General features: G+C 46.4%; 1 protein-coding gene across 2 annotated transcripts; it reads right to left on the bottom strand.

Moving 5' to 3' along the window:
- Positions 1 to 6,898: 6,898 nt before the first annotated feature.
- Positions 6,899 to 9,529, bottom strand: OCSTAMP (osteoclast stimulatory transmembrane protein). Of its 2 annotated transcripts, XM_088527916.1 has the most exons (4): positions 9,486 to 9,497; positions 8,573 to 8,615; positions 7,577 to 8,469; positions 6,899 to 7,312 (listed from the first exon to the last, which is right to left on the bottom strand). In XM_088527916.1, the coding sequence occupies exons 3-4, from the start codon at positions 8,438 to 8,440 to the stop codon at positions 6,926 to 6,928; spliced, it is 1,251 nt and encodes a 416-aa protein (XP_088384042.1). In that variant the 5' UTR covers positions 8,441 to 8,469; positions 8,573 to 8,615; positions 9,486 to 9,497; the 3' UTR covers positions 6,899 to 6,925. The 2 variants fall into 2 exon arrangements, with proteins under 2 accessions (XP_088384042.1, XP_088384036.1); XM_088527910.1 differs by having other exon boundaries at positions 7,577 to 8,615; positions 9,486 to 9,529.
- Positions 9,530 to 14,714: the final 5,185 nt, after the last annotated feature.

Genomic DNA, 14,714 nt, shown 5'->3' with positions numbered 1-14,714 from the left:
TCCTGCTGCCCTTGTCCAGCCAGTGAAGGAGCACCAGGCAGCCACAGCTCCTGCTCATCCTGCATCTCCTGGAGACAAAGGTCCCTTACATGCAAACCTTCCCAGGCTGTGTATTTTCCCTGTCTCCCCTATAGCAAGTATTCTGGCACTAATTTACATCTCAATCCAGCCACATTTGTGTAAGGATGTTTCATAAATTTGCCGCTAGTGAGCAAGGTCTTGAGGAAATGCTCTCAGCACATCAGGTCAAGCTGATTTCTAGGGACAGGAAAGACAAAGTAAGAAATTATATTCCCTTGTCTGCTGCAGCTAAGAAGCATATAACTTACTTGGAGAAGACCTCCTCCCAGAAGCTAAATCCTCTCCAAATAAACCTACATATCTTACTTGCAAAGGATATTTTATTAAACCAGCTATGCAATAGCTACCTTCTTAATGCTGTATTTACAAACCTGCAGCTTGTACTTAGATAATTTATGGGTTTTATAACAGATTTTTGGGGGATGTGTACATGAACAAATAATTCAAATGAGATGCTTATTAAATACATAAAGTTGTGATATAAATGTTGTCAGCATATTCACACATTCCAGGCATGGTAAAACAGTAGTCGTGCACAGAAATGTTTATGCTTCTAAGAGGATATGCCAGAAGGCCAAGCTTGGCTAACTCACCTTAGGTGCCCTCTGTGATTAACGGAGAGAGGCACTTCTGCAGGCAAAGTCAGTCTCCCACCTCCTAGTCCTCTTTCTTCACTCACCGTAGCAAAACCTTTTGCAAGTAAAGCACTCGTGCAAAACATCTGCCCTTGCTAAGAGCTGCTGTGTTTTGTTGCTGCTATTTTTGTGGAGATCCACAGGCAAACATTTAAAGAACTGGAAGTGATTCTAAACCACCTGCTGCACTAACCTCCTTTGGGACCTTGACAATGGGCGCTTTACCCATGGCAAAGCCAACAAAAATCTGCTCATTTGGAGGACACCCAGAGAGTCCCTTTGGGCAATTAAAATTTATCTTGGCATGTGTAGTCTTCTTTGCAAGGTCCCTGTTAAAGTGCTAGGAAGCAAGGGAGAGCCCCGGGAGTGAGGCTGGATCTCACGCGATCCGTAGGTGTAGTAGAAACATCTTCCTCCAGCCGACCTGTTTGCACACACCGTGCCAGGGCCAGTGAGCAGGGAACACAAAGATGTCCATGTTATCATGAGCAGGGAACCAGGCTACGCTCCTTCCCTCCACACCTGGAGCCTTTTCATCCTAAGCATGCTTAAGCAGACTTACCCTGCCTAAGTATACCTGTGAAAGAAAAGAAAAAGGCATGGAAAAGCTATCTGCATAGCATAGCTTCTGTTGTTCTGTTCATGGTTTTAGGGAAAACATTCCTAAAGTACAGTTACTCCCTTAAGAATTTGTGTCTTTGCTCAATTTGAGTTTGCCTGGCTATGATACCCAGTCAATGATTCCTTTTGTTCAAGAGGGGGAGCTGCACGGCTGGGTATTTTCTCCCTGTGAAGATACTTCTGCATTGCAATCAAGACACTACTCAATCTTTGTTAGACTCTGCCAAGTGAACTCTATGTCTTTAAGGCATTTTCATACTCCACTAATCACTTTTTGATTCTTTTTTGCCTCCATTCCAATTATTCAGCTTCTTTTTTAAAATGCAGATATCTAAATCACATCCAAAATTCCCAAGTCTCATAGCTTAGACATACAGAAGTATAATCACTTGCTGTTAATGATAATTCAAAAGACGAATGTGTTCTTATTCATTAGATTTTGCCCTGGAAAAAAGCTGCACTGGGAGCTCGGGGGGGGGGGGGGGTTCTTCCTTGCCCTGGTCCTGGGTATGGATATTTTTGTCTTTTTCCTTGTCCTGGTCCTGGGTATGGATATTTTTGTCATGTGCACTTTTATCAGTAGCAATTTCATGTGTATTTTCACCAGTGATCTGGAACTACTGAATTATATTGGGTCCCAACAGATCCTCCTGTGAGCATCCCCATTTCACCGTGGTTCTCTCTGAGTGACCATTTTTGAGTTGTGCGATTATCGCAGAAGCCCGAGCTTTGCAGGGGTCCAGGTATACTCAATCCCAAAATAACATAAAATAGAAGAAAAAAAAAAGATGCTAGAATGTAATGACTTTCCTCATGCGTCTGTGTCACCATTTGATCACTTTTCCCCTTCCCTGGCTCAGGAGGTGTCAGGAGAATTGAGCCCTTCACTCGGTCATCCTGCCCTCTTGGCTTTTCTTCTCATCAGCAAGTCAGAGACTGCCTCAGGCATCTCCCTTGGAAGCCCTGATTCAACTTTTTAGGCCTCTAAATTTAAAAATGTTTATTTTGAATAATAAGCAATGATTATGAATGACATCAGGTTTCCAGCCTCTTGCAGTTTTTGCCATCTGCATGCACTAATGCTATTGCAGATTTCCCTCCATATTTCAGTTATCACCCTTTCCAAGCACTCCAACATATACATTTTTCTTTTCCTTTTGCTATTGCTTTCCTTATTAATTTTTTATACTTCCTAACTCTCATTTTCTTTGAATTGCTATTTCCACCTTTTTTTTCCTTACATGATTTCCCCTTTGTTTTATCACTGAACTAAGATAAGACTTAGAGCCAAAGTTGTCCCATTTCGTTATTGTGATTTAATACCTTTCTCTTAAAAACTGCCAATTCTAATTCACAATTTTCCATCTAATTTCTTACTCTCCGATTTGATATAAAGTTTGCTCAGCTGTGCCCCTTTGAAACACCATCTATGTGTATTAATATAGTATGGCTCTATGCCTACCTCAGATGCAATCAGGATTCCACAGTAACCACCAACTTAGGGTTGTGTGGTTAATTTATGTGACATAACCAAGAGAAAAATCTTCATGGCACATGTGTAACGTTGCATTAGAAAAAACAAAAACAGACCTAGGACATAAGCCACAAAACTGTCTACTGCGTTCAACTATAAAACAACTATATACTTTTTTCCTCTTGGCCCCAGGGCAGGAAACAGACACTTTTTAACACTACCAGGCTTTGCACAGACATCTCTCTTGCTTTCCTTTCCCTGACTTGTACTGCCTTTGACATGTTCAACTACAGCACAAAATGAGCTCTGGGCACTTGTAACAAGGCCGTTTCCTCCAACACCAGCTGGAATTCGGGATGTTTTTGCAAAGCAAATCAGAGTGAACACTGCAGACTGTTACTCCATTTACCCCAATATATGCTAGGCAAAATTTAAAATCCTCATGCTTGGTTCTTTATCCTGATATAGGCACTGAGCTTTCTCTCTAGGGGCTGCAGCTCAAATCCTGGTCGCCCGCAGGCCGGGGTTCCTGGGGACACCCTGAGGGCCAGGGGTGGCTAGAAACACCCACTGGGGCCTCGGGGAGGGACACGGAAGAGCAGCAGCCCCTGGAGCCTGTGGCGAGGCCTGGTCAGGCCTGGTCACGCACCGCTGTCACCGGGTGTCCATGTTTTCCCTCAGACCCCAACACCTCCGCACCCAGCTCTGTACCATCCACCTCATGCTTGGAAGATGAAGTGCTTCTCAAACCAGGGGGGGAAGTACATGCAACCATGGGTGCTGCCACGTACCCTCTGCCGAGGGTGGGAGCCAGCGTGTGGCAATCGATGAGGAAACCCTGGGAGGAGCCGGGAAGAAACCTCCCACAGCTCTTCCCGTTCTTGCCATCTTTGCAGCGAGAAGCTGTGGGGGGAAGTCTCTACGCGAGGAAATTCAGCAGTGATGCAGCCAAGCCCACGCGTATTGCAAAACCAGGCACCGCTCTCGGGCTCGGCCCGTCCCCTCACATGGCGAGCCCATGCGCTGCAGCCACCAGCCCAGGGCCGAGAAGGCCGGGCCATGGGAACCGGCCCCAGCAACAGCTCCGTTGTGCAACAGCGCGACTGCGGGACACTCACCCATGGGTGACTTGTGGCACTGTTACATTTACCATGGTTTCCCGGGTTGGCGTTTCCTCGGAAAAACAGGGCTGGGCATTAAGTGGAAAGATGCCAAAGAGAGTCTTTCACATCCACTTTTCTCTCAGATTTACCCACTATCTATCGAAGCTATGCACAACACCTCAAGCTACGCTGCTCTTAACATCGCTTTATGGGCATTGATAACCCTGGGCTATTCAAGCCTAACATTACTTTTATTTTGCCCTGAGTATACACACTGTTCATTTTTACAGCAATACAGATTCACTCCCAAAATATCAGCAATGAGTATCAAGCAATTTTTTCCTTCCTAACACCAATGGCCCGAAACCCCTCAGCACTGCATGTGTAGCTCTTCACAAAAGGAGCTCTGCTGCACGTGGTTAGTCATCCCCCAAAATCACTGAAACTGATGTGACATGCAAAGCACTCCATTACGTCTTGCCCCTAGTCTCTCTGGAGCTCAAATTGCCCTGTAAAATGGAAATAAGAGCTCATGTCTCCTTCCTGAAGGCTGTCACGGAGATTGTGGGTGGAGCAGCAGTACCTTGCGCTGCTTATTGTCCTTTCAGGATATCAGGAATATATATTCGCTCTAATCAAGGCTTAGCTGATGGTGAGTTCTCCAGTCTACAAGTACAAAGCTCTTAGGATTAGTCCTTAGCAGGTAAAACAAACTCTAGAGAAGAGAGGGAGAATGGCTCAAGGCTGAGGTCAATTTTAGGCTGGAAAAAGTGCATTTCAGGATCTGCTTCACATATCATAGTGCTGTTCTGAGGGGGAGATGACCAGCATCCATCAGGAGAGCACAACGGAAGGTTCAGCATGATGCTTAATCCGATTAGTCCTTCTCCTTACCCGTATCCACGCCTGCACGTGAACCCAAACCCTCTACACCCCTGTGCTGAGCCTAAGCATTTCAGAGACAGGGAGAGAGGATCTGCTAATGGTTTAAGGAGGCAGAAGCCAACTTGGAAATCAGATGTTTGTGTCTATGTCTTGCCAACTCTATCAAGTAAAACACCCAGGCTATTTCTGCGCAGATAGTTGCCCTTGCTCAGAGAAGCCACCTCCAGATCAAAGCTCTGCCAAGGCTGGGTTCAGATGAACCTTCTCAAATGGGCTGTTATTTATTTTTCTGGTTTCCCATTTGATGGGAAGTTGTAGCTTGGCACAGTTTCAGCAAAGGAATGTGACTTTGATCAAGATAAATTCTCTGTTGCTTCTCAGTGAATAGCACCCACAGTAGCACCCACACCTACAGTCGGCTCCACAGAGACATTGTCTTTGCTCTGCCAGCTGCCCTGTTCCCTCTTTCCAAGCAGCCTTCCTGATTCTTCCCACTGTGGTCTCTGCCTCACCTCCTTCTAGTTTGCTTTCCCATGGGTTGGTAGGTGGGGAGGAGAATCAGAAACTGTTTGGAGGCTTTCTCCAGATGCTACTGACTAAAGAAATAATAATTTATTTTTTCCTTAGAGGATGATGAAAGATTGATATGCATCTCTGAAAAGATTTTTTTCCCTCCTTTTAAACTAAAGATCTCTTAAAGAAATGTGCTTATTGGAAGGCAATGAGCTGCTGGGATCATTTCCAGGCTGAAAGGTCTCCTATTTTCCTCACCACTCTTCCAATCCCTGGCTCCAGATAATTCTGGCTATTCAAAAGGCACTTGGAAAACATTCTGCCTTCCCAAAACAGAAGAAGGCAAAGAAACCTCACAACCAAAAAGCTAGTTGCTGCAGAGGTAGAGAGGTGCTTGGGCTAACCATCATAACAGCAGGAAATTAGGAGACCTGGGAAGAAGAATGGACCCAGATTTTGGTAGATAGATGATTAAAATAAATAAATATTCCAGACCTATTTTTTCCAAGTGTCTCCAAAGATGAGAGAATATGATGCATCAGGCTGAAACTGCCACTCCACTCTTGCAATTTAATTTCATTGAAAGGCATTATGCCAAATAATTACCTTAATGAAGTCTCTAATGAGAGAAGAGAGGAAAAGAATAGACACACTTTGAAAAAAAGGCACCTTTGAAAATGCTTTCTTTTTAACCTGGCTCCGATTTAGCTCCCTCTCTTCCTGGCTCTTGCCCAGAAGACGCAGAAGGGTCTGATCTACCTCTCTTTCAAATGGCAGTTTCAAATGAAGCTCCAGTGATGTATTTCTGGGAACTAGCTACTTTACAAGTTGTGTTGTGTCAAACCATGGTAAAAACACCTATTTGTTTGGAAGAGTCCAGGCATCCAAGTCCTGCTAGTTTTCTGCTTCCTACAAAGCACAGACTCAAATGACAGGTTGCAGTCTGCCACTTCTAAAATCCTTCAGAATTTTGGCCTGGATTAACCTTTGTTGGCAGGTCTCATTCTCTACCTATGTTCTTTAACAATTTATATTTCACTTTGGAAACTCCCTGTGAAGTGACTTTCAGAAAGTCCCTCCATACTGATTCCCATCACCAGGAAAGCCATGAGCAGGGTCTGCACCTACTGCTCATACTGGTCTTTTCCAGTGGGCTGAAACTGCACTTTGGTGGATGAACTATCTACCAAGGACTATTAAACACAGTTTTTCAGATTTCTGTGAATGAAACCTGAAAGGATAACCTGAGTGGAAGAGAAATACGTAATTCCTTGGGCAGGGATTTGATGGGGAAGGTAAATGAACTGTTTCCCCCTGGCCAGCTCCCACATATTTCCCTTTTAGCATTGCCTAAGGCTGTGGTTATCCTCCAAATCTTACAAATTGTCTCTACTAACTTTCCCACCATTCTCACAGCACAACTAACTCCAGACCTTAAAGATATTTTTAAAAATGGACTATATGTCCTTTTTATCAAATAAATGTAAAAATGCAGTAGTTCAGCTTTTTTTAGCAAATATTTTTGCCAGCTTCCAAACACTTCTCAAACTCTGGAATATCAGCTGGTTGAGAAAAGGCACTGACATGACACCATCCCAGAAGCCTGAGCCCAACTACTGCCCAGAAGCCTCAGACAATCCTTGGATTTCTAAAACTGCTCTTGGTTTCTCACAGTTTTTCTCCTCCTCATGCTTCCTGGACAGCTTGTCGTAGAGGTAACGTGCTCGCTTCTCCTCTTGGCTCTCAAAGAAGGAGGCTGCGATTTTTCTGCACGAGCGGTGGGCATAGGTCTCCAGAAATACCGTGGCGTAGATGATGCAGTAGAGCAGCCCAACAACAAGGATCACAGAGTTATTAGGAGGCCGTGGTGGGTTGATCCTGCAGCGGGCAGAGCTGAAGTGCAGATTATGGTGGTAGCTTTTTTCAAAGTCCTGAATTGATGATTCTGCAGAAAAAATGGGGAAAAGTTTCTGGAAAAAGGGCAGGGCCCTTATTTTTGCCTGAAATGAAAAGAGTAAAAGTTTAAACAAAATATGAATGAAATAAACAGGTTACCACACACACACAAAATTTGAAGTGCATCAGTGCTTCAGACTGCCCAAGAGTAACAGCATGTTGTGTATGTGCTGAATATTTGACATGGTGAGCCCCAGTCCTCTCTGATCATCTGCAGATGTTAGTGATCATGAAAGGTGTATTAGTAGCTACATGTTTCAAATTCAGAACCGATAAACATAAGCTGGACAAGGGAACCAGGCACTTACGCTGTATTTGATGTTGAGAGTCACGGGCACCACCGAGAATAGAGCCACGTTCCTGAGCGTAGTGTCTGCCACGCTGAACGCAAAGTGGTCCATTGCTATGATGACCAGCATCAGCATCAAGACCACGGTGAGGAACATCATCTGGGTGAGGCAGAGCATCACTTCCTCCCGGGACAACTTTGGGCCCGTTGGCCGAAGGAAACGTTTGGATGAGCCGGTCAGCAGATGAGCTGCTTTTCTGTCCATGGACAAACGCTCCAGTTTCTTGGTGATGTAGAAATTGTCAAAGCGAAGGTTGGTGAGATAGTTTTTCAAATACCAGGTGGACTCAAAGCAGAGATAGAGCACAGAAAAGCCAGCTACTAATCTGTTCCCTGCTTGTACTGACGCTTTTACCAGTGCTTCAACTGCCAGAAAGTTTTTTCTAATTTTCTCACCAGCAAGATGCATTTGCTGATTAACCAAGGTGCTATTATTAAGTAGCGCAAATTTAAAGTGTCCATTCTTAGGCCGCAAAGCACCAATGTCAACTGTTTGGATGACATCTCCAAGCTCCCAGGACGCTTCCCCTAGGAGGGCTGTTGAGTTCAAAAGGCTCTCGGAGGAATTCTTACAGATGCATTCGATAACCTGCAGTATGGCTTTAATGTTACTTATAATGTTTGGTGTTACATTAACTGCCACGACCATGATGCAGGTAGACAAAAGAAGCTTCCGACCTTGTTTTGTACCTAAGGTAGGCATGATGATACTGAAAACGCAGCGGGCAGGGTGCACCAAGAAAAGGGTCAGTAGAAGGAGCAGACTGAAGGAAATTGCAATTGCAGTAGAGAGATGTCGTGAATACTCCAGGGAAGCAAACATCCAGTTGTAAAAGAGGCCTCCTACCACCACTGTAATGCAGGAACACTGTAGAAATAAAGTCCCCAACTCTCTGGTGTTTGCTGGGACAGGCTTTGAGTAAATTGACCATAGATCTAGCACAGTCCTGCGTACCTTAGGGAGCACAAAGTCTTCACAGCAGACACAGAGTCTCAACCTGTACAAAGAAGAGGTATCTGGGTGTTAGCAGAGGAAACACAGAAGTGCACTCGCTAGGGACCTTCGGGACATTCTCTCACGGGCCTTTATAACTTTCTTCTCTGAATGCCTCTGGTTTCCCTCTTTTCTACCTCCATCCTAAACTGAGCAGCTAGGGTCAAGATCTTCCCTGGAAAAATGCAGGGAAGGAAAGTTCAAGACATTTCTGGAAAGGTTAAATACCAACTACAGTGCAACTGCTGCAGCTGCCATTAGCTCCAGCTCTGTAATTACAGGGTACTCAGTAGATAAGAGGAGTCAGAGCAGCAGTTCCTGCTCTCCTACCAGGCTAAAAATCAGGGAGCACAAAGGTGACAAATACAGAACTGATCAGAGAAAATGCTCTTTTCACACTGATGTTCCAGTGACAGAGAAAGTCCTCAAAGGTAAGTAACTGGCCAGGGAAGACAGGATATGTCTCATAGATATTTAAATGTCTAATAAAAATAAACATTCTGGAAGGAATATCATTTCTCAGGCCTTGGGCCTGAAGGGACTCTCTAAGAAGCAGAAAACCTGGGGTGGGGGTGAGGGACAGACTCTTCCCTCATTTTTTTGTTTGATTTTTCTCCCCTCTGCACAGTCCAAAACCTCTCCCATAGTCTTGTGGGTCTGACAAGGCACAAGGTGAAACTCAGCCAAGAAATCACCATCTCCCCCAGTCTCAGTTACTCCCAGAGGGAGAATTCTGCCTAGTAAATCCAGACCCAGCCAATTCATTTACAGCATTGTTTTCCTAGAAAAAAAAAAAAAAAAAAAAAAAAAAAAAAAAAAACAGCAGGGCAGCTGTCAAGACAGAGCAGCAGAGATTAAAGTAGACACTACATACCAAGGTGCAGAAAGGTACTCCAGTCTTGCTCGTAATCCCTCCATGCTCCAGAGAAGGGCCTTGCCTTATTGCACTCAGAGGATCTTGGATACAGCTTCTGTGACTCCCAGGAGAGAAAATTGCAGTTATCATGAGAGATCCAGGACTCAAAAAAGAAGCATTTTAAAGCAATTCATATGAGCAAAGGCAGGTGGCTCCAGAAAGAAGGGGTGCAGACCCTGAGGAAATAACCCACTGTCAGGACAAGACAGGGATACACAACCCTGCTCAGACCTTACACCCCTTTGTGCCTTAGTGTGGTTACAGGCAAGGCTGATTTTTGTGACCCAGCTGAAGAAAATCAGTCAATGACTGACAGACTGACTAACACAGAACAAGCATCACATGAGGGCCGGGTGCTGCCACGTATTGGGAAATACAGCACCTCGTCCCAGCTGGCTCCTCCTCGCTGTCCCCTGCGAGCTGTCCCAGCGCGGCTGTGCGCCTGTGTAGGGCGCTTGCAAACGGCTCCGTGTGCTCCTTGTTCCGTATTGCCTCTTTAGGTGCCATCTGTGTCCCTCCTCCTTCCTAAATGAAGAAGATTTGTAAATAATGAACAATGAGGGGTCCTGGCTTGAACGTTTTGTGTGCGCCAGCAGCCTCATGGGTCGCTGCTGCACAAGAGCCTGCGCTGGGGCTGTACCCTGAGCAGGGTGTGCGGGCACAAACAGCTCTGGGGGACAGAGCTGCACACTGGTGCCTTTCCCTGTTCCCTGTTCCCAGAAAACCTGCTACCGGGCAGGACAACCGCACGGCCATTGGGTGCTTTCCTTCCCCGGTTGCTGTGGGAGGGTGTCACAGCCAGCAGCAACTCGCTCCTGGAGCCTGCCTACATTCACGGCACACAGAGCAGAGCCTTCCCTGGGGTGGGAATCCGCAGGCCGTGGGACGTTCCCAGGCTCCCTGGGTGGGAGAGGCCGAAGGGCGGGCGGTGGGACATGAGCCTGGGAGCGGATGCGGCTGCTTCCCGCAGCGGCTCCGGCCCTTGCGGCTCCTGCCGTGCAGATACCGAAATCCCTCACGGAGGAGCAGGACGCGGGTGTGCAGGGGACCCGCTGGACTGCTCCGGCTGCCAGCAGGCACAGGAGAGACCGTCACTTATCCATGTGGAGCGCCCGCTGGCTGCTGAGTTAGACATGCAGGCACCGTGATGAATGTTTTCCAAGTGTGCAGCATGCTCTGGTGACAAGGAAACAAATTTAGTGAGGCAGCTCTTCCTAACCCATGACTTGGGCGCAGCAAGAAATGTTATATGTGTAATTAGACATAGATTTTCCTTCTGGTTTGACTTAGAAGTTGCTCTCTGTTAGGAGGGACACAAGGAGGGGTTAAGTCTGGAATATCTTTCTTTTTAGACTCCCAGCTGACACCGTGCAAACGAGATGTCAATGCCTAGTGTTTCCCAGGACACAATGACAAAGATTGCTTTACAAAAATTCGTATATATGTATGTATATATGCATAGGTTTATGTATATATGCATGTGTGTATGTAACCTGGGGTACGGGACACGCATACACAGAGGAATATACATCTCTCTGAAGCAACTGTGACATCTTGTGGTCAGATTCTGCTAAACTACTTCAAGGTCTGTGTTCATCTGAGCTCACAAATTATTTAGGTTTGTGGGAGACATTTAAGGCCTTTGAGGACGTGGAGGAGAAACAGGCCTGCTGGTGGGTCAGTGGTGGGTCCATGCCCCCGTCCCTCCAGGGACGCACCAGGATGCCCTTGGCCAATCTGTGTCCCCAAAGTCTCCTGGCCAGCTCCCAGCTGAGAGCAACGGGCTTTGCTTTCTTTACAAACCCCATGTAGGAAGCTATAGTCATCTTTCTCAGGCATTCCCAATTTTGATTTTTAGTGCTACAGGGGCAGAGAGACCCACGAGCCTGGAAAGCAGCTAACAGGGAGCTTTGAGACTTGATGTAACTGTATGAAGAAGACAGGAGGTTTAATCTGTGTCACGGCTTCTATTCACACTGAACAGGGGCTAGTGACTGACCTCCCATAAACCAGGACACAGATTTTAAACCCATCTCTGCCTTTGAGGCTGCAGTTTGCTTGGGACAGGTCCCAAGACGGTCGCAGGGGAGTATCTTGCCAAAACACCTGCAAGATCAACCCGCAGCAACAGGGTAACCACGGCAGGGTGGTGAGGAAGGTGCAAGGGGATGCCAGGCACAGGAGGAGCCATTTCACAGGCAGGGTTGGGTATGTGAATTACACGGCTTCAGAAAAGGACTGGGTAAATCAGGTGAATAAAGGTATAAAATGTTATGGATGAAGGCTGAAGATGTTTCCTCATGGCAACATCATCACCACTATTGATCATGTTGCTCTGCAAGCCAAGAAATTTGAGAGTGAGGGAAGGCTCAGCCCATTAGTGAGGCTGTGCTGCTCCTTCACAACCACATGCGAATGAACAACTTACGGTGATGCAGAGTCAGGTTGTGCCGTTTCTGTTTTCTACTGTAGAAATACAGAAAAATCCCACAATTACCATTCTGTGACTGTACGGGGGAATAACTGCAGTAAGAGACCCAGAAATATCTAAGCTTAATTTACCCTATCCTGCTGCATACACACTTGTTTCAGGGTTTTTTGCCTTTCAATCCTGACCTTCTTGCATTGCTGCTGGGTGCAAGTAGGTTATGCACAGCCCAGAACTGGCTGCATCGTTGTCCCAGCAGCATTTTTGTTATGGTGGTGAATTACTCACCATGGTGAAAATCCAGACCGCAAAGTTTCTAGTGCATCTCTGAACAATCTTAAAGCAACTTTAGTATTTGTTTCAGGGATAAGAAATACCATGGAATGCTTTACTGTAAGCAAAACCAGAATGCAAGCATCTCAGAAAGATATATAGATTTTTCTTCCCAGATTGGATGGGAAACTTCAAAGAGGTAAAGCAGAGAGATTTTGGAAGTTGAACTGTAATGTGTGAGTGGCATTTCCTGTTAATTAAAATTCAAAGCAGGCTGCTAATGTGAATGGCTTTTGTGGCAATTGCTGGATTTTTACATTCCTAGGAAAGAGTGCACAGGCAGGCAAAGTTCCTCTCAAGTAATGTTTTCTAAGTTGCAGAAAGTTAATACAGTATTTGAAATTTCCTTCCCTGTGGATTTTCATATTTCTAGTTGCATCACAGGAGCTTCAAGAATAATCGGTGGGATAGGAGGGTAACTCGCCATAAAAACCTTCTTTTGATGAAGTTAGTGCTTGCAGCAGCAAATGTAATTGAACTGAATTTATGCACATCCGTTCACTGTTGTGCTCCAGAAATACTAAACCTTAAAGACTTCTATTTGAAAAAAATCAAGGATGGCAGAAGAGTCCTGCTCCCAGATGCCTGGATACAAAAAAAAAAGCAGAATTGGATAACTCTGCAATACACATCAGACCCTTAAACCAGCTCCTTCGAGGAGCACCTGGGAAACCCAGCCAGCATCCTGCCCTGAGGCTGGGAATGGAGCTGGCAGAAGCCAGGTCTGCAGTAGGGGACAAGGACTCAGGAGATCCTCACACCTTCCCCAGGGCTGTCCTGGGCCTGGTGGCCCTACTGATCGAACACCCCCGGTGCCTCTGTTTCCCACATCCAGCACCGAGACCATAAACCTCCTTTTAGAGACAGGGTGTTGTAAAAATCTTCTGATCTTCGGTCAGGAAGTGCCATAGAATTGCCAGGACCCTGGGAGTGTTTCTGGGGGACATCTACACACTCTGGTCTCAGTTTTGATGTCATGCCCAAAGGAAAGCTTGTCACTAGGTACAACCAGGATGCACCAAAGCAGACTGGAGACTGTACATAAATCTGTAACTTATGTATTTGTAATGGAGATGGACTTGGTGTTACAACTTAAGCTCCTGAATCAGGCAATTTGACCCACCAGGAAGGTCTTTGCTAACGACTGTCCAGGCTGCGGGCCACAGAGAGCGCTAGACCCGCTCCTTTCCACCGAGCAACTCTGTTGTCCCACAAGAGCAATGACTGTGGCGGCCACGGCGCCGCGACAGCAGGGGACCTTCGGCAGCGCTGTGCCCTGCTGAGCGCGGGCAGGGCCTGGCAGGGGACGTGGGCCCGGCCGGGGACGCGGGCCCGGCAGCTCCAGGCCCTGCGTGCCGGACACGGGGATGGCTAAGGGCACGGAAAGGAGCCTCCGAAGCAGGAGCGCGGCTGGCACAGGAGGCTGGCGGGTGACAAGGGCTCCCGTCCCTGTGGGGTAGCTCTCATCTCCCGCTCCCGGCTGTTTCCTGGCCGGATTGCGCTGGCCTGATTGTCCTCGGCCTGGGCACGGCTCTTCTCCTGGGGAACGACAACCTGGCTCCAGAGGGAGACTGGCTTTTCTCCCCTCGATTTACAGAGCAAACAGGACAGTGGGCACCATGCTAATAAATGTGCTTTATTGTACATTTTCCAGGATCGTTAAGGATTGTGTCTCTGGATCGATCAAGTTCCACAGTCAGGCAATTAATTTGTTGTGGTGGTTTTGGTTCAACCCCCAAAGGTTCCTCCCTGCGCTGTGACCCTAATGCAGTCCCGCAGCAGCCGTAATTGCGACCGAACCCCCCGAGCACTGTGTCTGAGGGATGAGCTACACCCTGTCTGCACTCAGAGCTGGCACCGAGCGCTGTCAGCAATGCTGGCACAGCATGAAAAAACGGAGTGAGCTCTGCTGGTTCACCCCGTCAGAAAGAGGGACCTGGTGGAGTGCAGTGCCTAGCACAGGCACTAGGTCACTAACCTTCCTACACCAAGAAGTTAGATCCGTTGTCTTACAGTCCATCTATTTCAGCGATTGATCTTTTAAATTAAATATTTTAGATTCTTAGAGAAAAATAAAATAAAATAGAAAGTTGGATAAAATGTTAAGTGATTAAATCACAGTCAATTTGCAATTCTTTCATTGAAAGTACCCGAGTAATCAGATTTTTTAAAAAAGTTAAGAATCAAAGTCTACTCTTCAAAAATGTCAATAATACTCCAATGCAAACTGTCCACTGACCTGTGACTCAGCCTCTCACCCATGAGTGAGTCAATCTCACAAACCTAAGGTTGGCTACTTTGATCAGTGGCGATTCCACACCGATGTCCACAGACTTGTCAGGAATAAATTTGGCCCTCAAGCTCCATTTGTGTATTCAGTGCAAAGAACCAGGCAGAAATTACTGTCTTAGGTTTTCAAACCATTG

This window comes from Tinamus guttatus, unplaced genomic scaffold (assembly GCF_059628265.1).
Source record: "Tinamus guttatus ecotype Peru unplaced genomic scaffold, ASM5962826v1 Tinamus_guttatus_pri_ptg000027l, whole genome shotgun sequence".
NCBI classification, from domain to species: domain Eukaryota; kingdom Metazoa; phylum Chordata; class Aves; order Tinamiformes; family Tinamidae; genus Tinamus; species Tinamus guttatus.
This window is presented reverse-complemented; position numbering and strand designations above follow the sequence as displayed.

Bases quoted from the DNA above. Each gene is read 5' to 3' on its own strand.
- OCSTAMP (XM_088527910.1), bottom strand. From the start codon at position 9,529: ATGGAGGGATTACGAGCAAGACTGGAGTACCTTTCTGCACCTTG. The intron at 8,616-9,485 runs GTATGTAGTGTC...TTCTTTGTACAG, and splicing joins GAGTACCTTTCTGCACCTTG to GTTGAGACTCTGTGTCTGCT. The intron at 7,313-7,576 runs GTAAGTGCCTGG...TTTTCATTTCAG, and splicing joins CTCTCAACATCAAATACAGC to GCAAAAATAAGGGCCCTGCC.